Here is an 11789-nt window from a genome sequence, read left to right as displayed (position 1 = left end):
GTGAAGTATGGAGATACATCAGAACAGGTTTCGGGGTGCATATAAACCAACGGTGTCGATGATCTACACAAAATTTATGACACCCTGGCTGCTGACAAGTACAGGCAGATTTTGATCCATCATGCAATTTCTCCAGGAACATGACTCATTGACTGGGGATCATCTTCCAGCAAGACAGTGCTCCCAAAGGTATAGTAAGTGCATAAAAGGTGTTTTGGTTGTCTTTCACTGACCGAAAAAAAAAACTATATTTACATAGGATTTGATACTAGTTTATTATTCTAGATTATTTAATTTAAAAACTGTTTAAGATACTACAGAGAAATATGAAGTCTAATCTCTCATTAGATTCAATACTTGCCACTGCGCTAGACAGGTTTCATGGATTTCCACCAGTTATCAGTAACTTTGGCCAAAGAAAATATGAAAAATAGCTCGTCTGCTAAATAATACAGAATAATACATTATTAAGATTCAGGGCACTTGCTCTTAAAATCTGTGTAAATATAGGTCAATTGGGACGTCCTTAATCTTATTTTTCGACTTGCCATTGTACAGGATATAATATAAAATTCAAAACTAAAAAAACAAAAACTTTATCCAGGATTATTGATAAAGGGTTGAATTCCCTAAAACTCATATAACTCACTGACATATGATGGATTAAATGATAATTTTGGTTTCACAGTTCTTTTTTAACTCAGCAAAAGCAATGAAATGATATCGTGACGGGAAAGAAGTTGATGGAACACTGACAGCCATGGCTTGGCATGCACAAAGTCTCGCTATGAACATTCCTGGGGCTCTGCGGTTTTTGTAAAAGACCAAAAGACACACAAAGAACTTAGATGAATTGTGGGGAATATTATAGGACATTTAGGAGAATATTCCACAATAAGACGTTGATAAACTAGGAGAATATTCCATAATAAGACGTTGATAAACTAGGAGAATATTCCACAATAAGACGTTGATAAACTAGGAGTGTATCAAGAAAATAAAATACAGTGCTCTGTGTGAAGTGCTCACATACAAATACCAGTGTATTGCACAACAGATTAGTTGTTCTTTTGTATTTTCTGTGAAAATGTCTTGTGACATTAATCAATTTACTATATAGTTACCATTATTCATTGTTTATGTGTACTATTTCTGTGACTACCCATTTCCAATGACATTAACGGTTTCTGCATTATAATGTTTGTTTCGCAGTGTTCCAGAAATATAATCTTCTTCAGTGAATAATATTACGTGCAAACTCACAACATATCGTTCTTTATTTTTAAGTTCATTCCATTAATTACTACTGTCGTTTCCTATGTATTTTACATAGAAAATGAAATATTTCCCCAAGTTGTTTGGACAGTTCTTTAGATTAAATGTTGCAACATGCAAAAAATATGATGTAATATATATGTATGAAACACTCTGGTTGTGAGATTTCTTCGTGTAAAGAAATCCAATCCTGGATTTTAGCGTTGTAAGTCCGCATAGTTACCTTTGATCCACCAAGAAGACATCATTTGAGATTAACTAGTTACTGTTACTGTTGTGTTAGTTAATTTGCTGTTGTATTAATTTTTGACTCATCATTTTTATAAATGTGGATATCAGTTTGTATCTTGTTAAACATAAAGCTATGGAATAGGCTATTTGAGCTGTTCTCACATACATATTTAAACCCGGTTTTTAGTGATATATGTCTTTAGACTTGCCGCTGAGCCACTGAATGGCGTGGGATATCGGAGCTTAACTTTTTAAAGAACCAATGAGAGTATGTTTATATATATATATCTTTCCCATAGACTGATAGTATTATTTCAATGAAGGACTGAAAGATGGTTCTGTTTTCCACAATAGCTATAAATAATTTTTATACGAATTAATAAAAGGAAAATAGAGCTAAGCAAAGATATCTAAAAACATTAAACTGAAATAAGCAAATTACCTAACATGATAATACAGAAGAAAAATTTCCAAGAACTATGAGTTCTTGGAAATCACGTGACGAAAGCGATATTCAAAGCATCTGTAGGTTTACCTTCAAACCACAAAGTCTTTATCAAATTTTTTCATAGTTGATAATTATTCTCTGATTTATGTTATATTGGTACCGATACCCAGTTAATTATAGTGTCTGGAAAACGCGTGGAATAAAAAGTAAGTTGATCACAATTAAGGAATACCACAGCTATATCTACTCTCTTCTTCTCTTTCATCGAAAAAAATAAATCATAATAGTTGTAGCTATTCTGTTATGATCCTAGCAGGAACCTTTGTTGAGTGGAAATCTAGGGATGTTTTCACTGCTTGTATATGTGAGAGAGAACCAAAAACTGGATAATTGGGAGGCAAGAAATCCTGTGACAGTATCATCATAATGCGACTCAACTTACGTCAAAAAATAAATTAATTGGAATTAAAACAAATAAAGATTGAAATTTTACAGCGAATAGCAAAAGCACCGTCATTAGCTGAACTAGTCCAAAAGATCCTACTGCCTCTGATGATGGATTAAAAACAGCATTAATTCGGTTTTTCTTGAATTTTTTCCCGAAATCTCTATACTCATCCCACCCCGAAATCGTTAAACAATAGTGTTCGAAATATCATCGCTTAATCTACAAAAGTAGAAAATTTATATATATTACATAATAATTTTATCAAGCAACCACTAAGGAATAATTAAAACAAAACACATATCATACATTATATTGGCCGAAAGTGGTCTGGTGATTAGCGTGCTGTACTGTGGATATGAATGTTCATGTTGGTAAACCTTTGCCGCAAAAGCACTCACACTCTGCATTTTGGAACTATGAGTGCATTGTAAAAGAAGCTCATAAGTTGGCGGCGATTGCTGTTTACTGGCTGCCTTCCCTTTAGTCTATAAGTTCAAAATTAGGAATAGCTAGCACATATAGTCTTTGTTTAGCTTTTATCGACTATTCAAACGCAAACAAGGTTAAATTTTGCGTTCCGTAAATTTCAGTAATATTCGTATATGTTTGGTTAGAACGTATGCAACTCTAAACCACACACAAATATTTTATATAGTTTTTAAGAACAAAATATTATCAGATTGTGTTTTTCGTCGGAAGACACTATACAACTGGTTTCACGTTCAATGGGACGGGAAGTTTGAAAATCCGTACATATGTCCATCCTGTTGAAACATTACAGGTATAAACTGGTTGAGGTTACAAAAATAAACCTCTACCAGGTTATTGTTGTAGTTGAGGTATTTGTCGTATGTGGGAATGCATATGTAAGTGGAAAAGCTTCAATAGAAAAGTGGATCAGGTCTGCTTATATGTAGAATCAAACATGTTCTCGTCATGATACAGAAAGTATGGTACTAATGGCACTGACACTGATATGCCAGGAGAAAAATGAGTAACCAAGGTGATGACAACTAAAGCTTGTAGGCAGAAAAGCGACTCCAGTTATGATTATTGAGGTAAGATCAGCATAAAAACACTACTAGGTTTAATGATGAAACTAATGGACTGCTGAAATTAATATAACCACTTTTGTAAGAGGATGAATACTTAAGAGTTGACAGAAAATAATTTTTCGACAGTTTATTTTCGTAATAAATCTGAAGCATTATAAGTATTATACACATATAACATTGAAAAGTTACATGTTACATAAGCTCCAAAGTGGTTCAGCAGTAAACTTGAAGGCTTATAACACTAAATTTAGGGTTCTATTCCAGCCGCAAGTTTTACAACAAATAAAAACACACAGAATCATACCTTTCACTGGCACAGCGGCATGTCTGCGGATTTACAACGCTAGAATCCGGGTTTCGATACCTGTGGTGGGCAGAGCACAGATAGCCCATTGTGTAGCTTTGTGATTAATTACAAAACAAAGCAAACAAACGAAGAAGCATAACGTAAATCAAACATTTCATTTTTAATATTCACTTTCTATGAGAAATGATGCGCCCCGTACTTAGGACCCCCCGTGAATGGATTATAAGTGTGATGGACACGAATAGCGCAAGAGATGGCAGTGGGTGTTGTTGACTAGTTTCCTTCCCTCAAATCCGTCAGTGGAAAATTAGGAACGGTTATGCGTAGATTTTTTTTGGGTAGCTTTGCGCGAAACTTTTGAAACAAACAAACGGTAAAAAATAAGTAAGTATTTCTAAAATAAGTAATTAAAAATATTATTAGAACAACTTTTCTCCGTAATTACAACATAATAAAAAGTTAATAGCTGGGGGTGTCTTACTATTTAGTAGTAAACTCCGTATATCAACTCAAATTAAAACACAGCATTGGACTTTAAAATAATGATTTATTTTTAGGGAATCGGAATTTATCACTCGACGTCTTCGTCTTTTTTTTATTGGATTAACTGATGTTTCACAAACCAAAATCGGTGACAGCTCATTTTCATTTATATAATATGTTAAATGTTTAATAAACACAAGCGATCTAACGAACAACGTGGCTCTACAAAATGTATATTCATACCACGTCGTAAGTGATTTAGTTAAACGTATTTGTCATGTAGGAATCACGGCTTTTGTGGAAAAAAAAAGAAGTTTTGCTTGATATAATTCTAAGGTCGAATCGTAATACAATATAATATATTTGTTTATCTTATTGGTTAAAAAGTGAAAGAAAACATGTTTCTGGTGTTATTATTCCATCGAAAAGCACTATATACAGGGTTGAGTACGTTATAGTAAAACGATTTTGAACATGCAAATCAGCAAGTCAAGTGGCAAACACAGTCATACATAGCTATGATGGTACGGAATGTATAAGAACTATATTATGATATTGTACCAGTCATCTTTATACCGCTCAAATTATTTCCTACAGTTTGAAGAAAATTCCAGACGTTAAGTCACACACTCATCACTCTACATGAAACTCTCTCTAGTGAAACAATATAAAACTCTAAATAATATATGTATATATTCTACAACAATAACACTAGCTCACAAACAGCATAATATTTATCTGTTATTCGAACTACAGACAGTGAATATTCTGTTTGAACTTCTGTCACACAAGTACCAGAAAATTGTACAATACGACAATATTGTATTAATATGCATATTATAATAAGTTCTCTTTCTGTATCTATTTTCTGTAAGTAGTGATGAAAATAAAACTGTTTTTCAGATTTCACGGCATTCCTGGAGTTTTTGCCTTGTTTCTCTTCTTTTTCTCTTTCATGGGGGTCAAGGAATCAACCTTGAAGTCAAAATTCCACAAGGCAAAGTTCGAGGTCGAATTCTTCGGACACAAACAGGACGAGAATTCTATGGTTTCATGGGCATTCCTTTCGCTACTCCCCCGCTCGGGCCGTTAAGGTTTAGAGTAAGTCAGCTTTCAATGTTTCTAATTATTGATATTATCAACCTTCTAAACGTTGTTTCAAACATCAGTGTTTACATCTTTAATATAAAATTTCAAACTCGAAAACAAAGCTTTAATTTTATCCAATTAAACTGTTTTCGCTAAAATAAAACTGTTGTTTTAGAGCAAATAATTAAATAACTACGACAGATGTTCAGACAGAAACGGATTTTGTTCTGCATATTTTGAGTGTGAGTATTTAAATTAGGATCGATGAATGGCGATATTAACAAGACATTTTATGTATGCTGTTAGCGGCATCATATGTAATAAGTGATAGATTGCGAATAACTGCAAGAAATATTGGACTTGAATAACGTGCTCCAAAAACTGGAACTGAGACATTTAGGTGGACAGTCTTTCTTATACTCTTATAGTCCTGGCCTAGTATTTTGTAGCGTTTTAATAAAGAACGATCTGCGTGTGTAACACTTTCAGAGAACTAATGACTGCACGCTTTTCGATTTGTAATTCCACTACTGCATTCTACTAAACTAATACGATGAAACTGAGAGAAAATGGAAGAAGTGCATTGTATTTAACGAGAACAATATTGAGAAGTGATATCTGGAGGAAGTGGACCGTACTTAACAAAAACTGTGTTGAAAAATTATATCTGGAGGAAATACATTATACTTAACCAGAACTGTGTTGAGAAGTGATATCTGGAGGAAGTGGACCGTACTTAACCAGAACTGTGTTGAGAAGTGATATCTGGAGGAAGTGGACCGTACTTAACAAAAACTGTGTTGAAAAATTATATCTGGAGGAAATACATTGTACTGTGTTGAGAAGTGATATCTGGAGGGTTAAGTACGGTCCACTTAAAAACTGTGTTGAAAAATTATATCTGGAGGAAATACACTGTACTTAAGTTGAGAAGTGATATTTGGTTTTCTATATTCTCTACAGCATTGATGCATGTTTGTTGGTCATAATCTGATATGGATTGCTCACACGAAAAACGACTCTTTTCTTTCTGAATACCCCCTTGGATTCGTTGGAAGTATTAAAAATATAGGTTTTTCAGGCTTTCTCTTTCAGATAAGATGTAACTTTCACCCTACGTTTTTTTGTGATATAATTATAAGTAAGTTTATTTAAATTCGGGGCAAATATTTTTTTTATTTTTTTTTGGAGATCAGTGATGTATGTTTATTTTTAACTCTTTCCACAACACTGTTTATAGCGTGTGAACTGTATAGATTTGATTTTGCTTCAACCAGAAATCTTGATTGATATCTTTAGTTAGAGAATATTTAACATCAAATGTATTTTAAATCAAGTGCCTTCTCGTGACATGTCTAGATGGAGATATAAAGGTTTAAACGTTTTCTTATTCTGAAATTTTTAAATAGACGTGCCAAGGTTTATGACTTAATTTGTTTGCTTTCTATAATAATAAAATTTTGTTAATCTTTGATAATTTTGAGAGGGACAATATTTTTATGAAAGATGTGAACCAAAACGTTAAGTTCACTAATAATAAGAGTAATGATTTTTACGATTTCTAATTTGTTTCCCATTACGAAAATCATATTCATTCAAAGGCAAGTAAAATCAAACATTTAATTCACAAATAATAGTGCATTGATAAGTAAGTAGGTTGAACCTAACGACTTCGAAATAATGGAATATTCATACGCAACAATATCTTGATATCCAAAAAAAAACGAATCTTTAAAATTACTTATATTAACCATTTTATGACTTTAAAGAATGTTTTACTTCAATTTTGATTTACTTGTTGTTGTTGTTTTTACTTTTGAGAAAAAAAAATCCTCTAAATATATTTTACAAATATTTCTTTCAGATATTTCATACAAATACTGCCGGTTACAAACGGTATATTTTGTCAGAAATTACATTATATTAAGCAGCTTGTTAAAGGTAATTCATAATACCCAGACCACCATAAGCACACTTTCGTGATAAATTAAATAGCTGTAAACCTGTTATAAAAATGTCCTTCCTATGAAACAAACGGCATTAAAATATCATAAATATGTCTTGTGGTTTTTGTACATTTATTTTTATTACTTTATATTTAATATTGTAGTTTTTTTTAGCGTCCAGTTCGACATCCAGGCTGGAGCGGCATCCTTGATGCTGATAACTTCAGGTCGTCATGTCCACAAGTGGATGACCAGGGCGGACTAAGTGGTGATGAAAACTGTCTTTTTATTAATGTTTTCACTCCAGATATAAAAGTAAGTAAAATATAAGCTATAGAAACTCAAAAGTATTGGCATGAAAATAAGAAAAACCTGTTAAAGATGGTCATCTTCACAAGCTTTAACATAATAGCATTTGTCATCATAGTGATTTAAGAAAATCAACATGTTCAAACTGACTTCCTTGTGTCTCAGAATGTCATTGTAAAAACCCGCTTAAATAAGTTCTTGACTTTCCTTTACCATTATTTTCATCTTTACTCTCATCAACCAAAAATATAATATTTTCGTAGATAGAATTGGTTTTATATCACCCTCTGAACAAGTTTTTTTTATAAACGATCAATAATTCTTGCTTTTCATAATACAATAAAATATTTCCCATAAATGCTCTTTTCTCAATGCAAATAACATATCGTTAGAATGAACTGGAAAAAAGGGCAGGAATTTAAATTTCTTAATATTTTGAGAGTTACAGTGTAATATCGCCAATGTTATCAGGCCAGGCATGTCCTAGTAGGTAGCGTGCTGAACTGAGGGTCCATGGTTAGCGTTACGTCGCTGCAAAAATACTCTCTGCACATTGAGGCCATAGGTGCGTTATAAGAGTGACTATCAAATCACATTATAGTCCAAGGGTTAGCGGTAGCTGCTATTCACTATCTGCCTTTTTTTCCTGGACTATTAATTCAAGGATAACCCTTATGAATCTCTTCATGAATATTCCATAACAAACAACCCAACTTTATTCCAATACCATATATGATTTAAATTTATCTGATTCTTTGAAAAAAGAATCATTTGCAAAATAAATGTAAACCCCCTTACTATACTATAACTTATGTTTTATATGGTATAGTACGTTCACTTTTCCTATATCAATATATATATATATCTATATTAATAGCACTAACATTCATCAGTATTATAAAACAAATGCTTTTTTTGTACCAGTTAAGTACAAACATTTTGACATTTTCAATCATGTGATGGAAATGTGTAAATGTACTTAACACAAGATGATTTCAGGTCCAATTATTTTTCCTTAGTGGTGATTAAGTCAAACAGATCAGATTTTAATGAGGATCGGCTTTACCATTTCAAATCCGCTCGCATTCTGTCTCCTCTAACAACCTTTAGTTATTGTTATAACAAAGATTTTTAACGTTCAGCTAACTACTTTGAAATGAATGTCAGTTGTGTAATATAATTTCACCGTATTATATAATTCATGCTTTCTTTGATAAGACATTCAATATGACTTAAGTAAAGTTGATAATAATTACACTTTACTTTCTTAATTAATCCACACCATAACAGTCGTTGGTTTTTAAAGCTGGTGATATAAATAGCTCCTAGACCACTACTACGTTTGTTGTATCCCAGCCGGCTTGATGAGACCTGGTACTAGGCGAAAGGTCTCGCCGGTACTGGTTATGACAGACATAGCGTAATTGACATATTATTACAAATTATTATTCTTTTTTCACTCGTCAGTTTTCAGAGTCCACTCTAATCAATATTAAAACATTTATGACTGCCTTATACATAAAATCTTCGTTTAAACCTATTTTGTAAAACTCAATTTTCCGGGAAAACGCATCGTGCTAAAAAAAAAAAGTTGCATAATAGAGGGGCGAAAGTGTATGGCCTGTTGTCTATATTCTGAGTTCCAACACGTAGATGCCAATCCACTGCGTACAAACAGACACAGAGACAACGAAAATCGCCGTTTCAATGTTATTTTTTCATTATTACAAACAAGGCTTTACAATGATGTGTATGTAGGTGAGACAACTGTCTCACCAGTTCTCTGATTTGTTCCACAACTGAAAAGTCGTTTCGTTTTTCCGTAAAAACTCTGAATTCTAAAGTGTTTAGTTGGAAACAACTTCCAGTGCTTTTAATATAACTGTCTTTATAAAGAGATGAAATGATTTGAATTCGGAGGTCAATATCAAACAGCCTTCGGCAAGGTACTGGACGTTACAGTGATATTAGGAATTTGTCCCACCACGAAAAATCTCTTTTTTTTTAATCCTTGCATCAAACCTGTTCACTCCACTCACGGGTTTCAAATTCATTACGATAATTAACACAATATGGTCGCTAATGAAAAGCAGTTTTTTAAACCATAAACAAAGGTTAAGAATCTCAGTAGCTCACTAAGAAGCCAAGAGAGGGATGTTAAAATTGCAACTTGTTTGGCTTTAATGCGAGGATATACATTATGTTACCAAGTACAACACTCAAACACAGAGTTCTAGTTACTTTAACGACTAACATCTGGGATGTTAAAATTGCAACTTGTTTGGCTTTAATGCGAGGATATACATTATGTTATCAAGTACAACACTCAAACACAGAGTTCTAGTTACTTTAACGACTAACATCTAAAACTGCGAAACATACACATGCTGATATAGCTAACACAGTGTTTTTTATTGATTGTCTTCGAAATCGGTCCATTCTTATTTACACTTTATGTATCTGAATTTCAGAGAAGACTTGCCTTCTTTCTCTTAGGTTAATTACGTAAGTGGGCATTATAGCCAATATAATGTTTTTGTTTGATTAGATTCGATAATAATTCAATTTTATTTACACTTTAAGTATCTGAAATTCGCAGAAAACTAGTGAGCTGTATCACACGTAGAGATTATTAACTGATTTTCATACCCTATCATTAATTATTAGTTGCTAGAGGTTCTTTTTCTTCCCTCTATATGCAATGACATAAATGTTTTCTGGGAAATCCATTTCCCCGGTAGTTATTCAAGGAAAATTCCAGAAAATAATAACGTTTTATTTTGTATCTTGTGTAACACCGAAGTTAGTGATGACGCAGCATCACAGTGAGTCTAATATTAATTATTATTCAAAGCACGTCAGTCTTAACTGTATCATTACAGGTATCTAATAGAGGAGACTTGAAGTATTGTTAAACTATTTTGCCGGAATTTCCAATGATCCAGTAAAAAATTATTTGTGTACAATTGATATCACTCTTTTTATGTTGCCCCTAAAAATTATTTACGTTACGTTTTTACTAAACAAACACTGAAAACTTATATGCACTTCTAAACTATAGAAATAAAAAAGACAAGTTATATTTTTATTAAATGTACCAAAAAGCCTAGCGGAGTTATAAGTAAACATAACCAATTAAACATAATACAACTAGGCTCATGCGTATATAATTGAAGCGGTGGTATTAGTTAGCGTCCGGCGAATTGTGAGTGAAAAGCAGTAACTGACAACTCTAGGGTACCTGCATGATCCAGGGAAAAACAATAGCCATTGGCTCAAAGCTACCTGCGTGACATTGTGAAAAGCACAAGATGAAAGTTGAAGAGTACTTACGTGATATAGTAAAAACACTAAAGGAAAACTAAAGAGTATCTACGTGACATAGTGAAAAGCACTAAAGGAAAACTAAATAGTACCTACGTGATATAATGAAAGCACTAAATGAAAACTAAAGAGTCCCTAAGTGATGTAGTGAAAAGCACTAAATGAAAACTAAAGAGTCCCTAAGTGATGTAGTGAAAAGCACTAAATGAAAACTAAAGAGTACCTACGTGATATAGTGAAAAGCACTAAATGAAAACTAAGGAGTACCTACGTAATATAGTGAAAAGCACTAAATGAAAACTAAAGAGTCCCTAAGTGATGTAGTGAAAAGCACTAAATGAAAACTAAAGAGTACTTACGTGATATAGTGGAAAGCACTAAATGAAAACTAAGGAGTACCTACGTAATATAGTGAAAAGCACTAAATGAAAACTAAGGAGTACAAACGTGATATAGTGAAAAGCACTAGATGAAAGCTAAAGAGTACTTACGTGGTATAGTGAAAAGCATTAAATGAAACTAAAGAGTACCTACGTGATATAGTGAAAAGCACTAAATGAAAACTAAAAATTACCTACGTGATATGATGAAAGCACTAAATGAAAACTGAGGAGTTCCTACGTGATATGATGAAAGCACTAAATGAAAACTGAGGAGTTCCTACGTGATATGGTGAAAAGTACTAAATGAAAACTAAGGAGTGCCTACGTGATATAGTGAAAAGCACTAAATGAAAACTAAAAATTACCTACGTGATATGATGAAAGCACTAAATGAAAACTGAGGAGTTCCTACGTGATATGGTGAAAGCACTAAATGAAAACTGAGGAGTTCCTACGTGATATGGTGAAAAGTACTAAATGAAAACTAAGGA

General features: G+C 32.8%; 1 protein-coding gene across 1 annotated transcript in view; it reads left to right on the top strand.

Annotated features, from left to right (window-relative positions):
• The first annotated feature begins 5231 nt into the window (after window positions 1–5231).
• LOC111083027 (bile salt-activated lipase-like) overlaps window positions 5232–11789 on the top strand; it is a 46007-nt gene continuing 39449 nt past the window's right edge. The window contains exons 1-2 of the mRNA XM_022382838.1: window positions 5232–5348; window positions 7457–7597. Of these exons, the coding sequence (XP_022238546.1) occupies window positions 5301–5348; window positions 7457–7597 (189 nt within the window). The 5' untranslated portion in view covers window positions 5232–5300. The remainder of the gene's footprint in view (window positions 5349–7456; window positions 7598–11789) is intronic.

The sequence above is a fragment of the Limulus polyphemus genome, unplaced genomic scaffold (assembly GCF_000517525.1).
Source record: "Limulus polyphemus unplaced genomic scaffold, Limulus_polyphemus-2.1.2 Scaffold283, whole genome shotgun sequence".
NCBI classification, from domain to species: Eukaryota; Metazoa; Arthropoda; class Merostomata; order Xiphosura; family Limulidae; genus Limulus; species Limulus polyphemus.
This window is presented reverse-complemented; position numbering and strand designations above follow the sequence as displayed.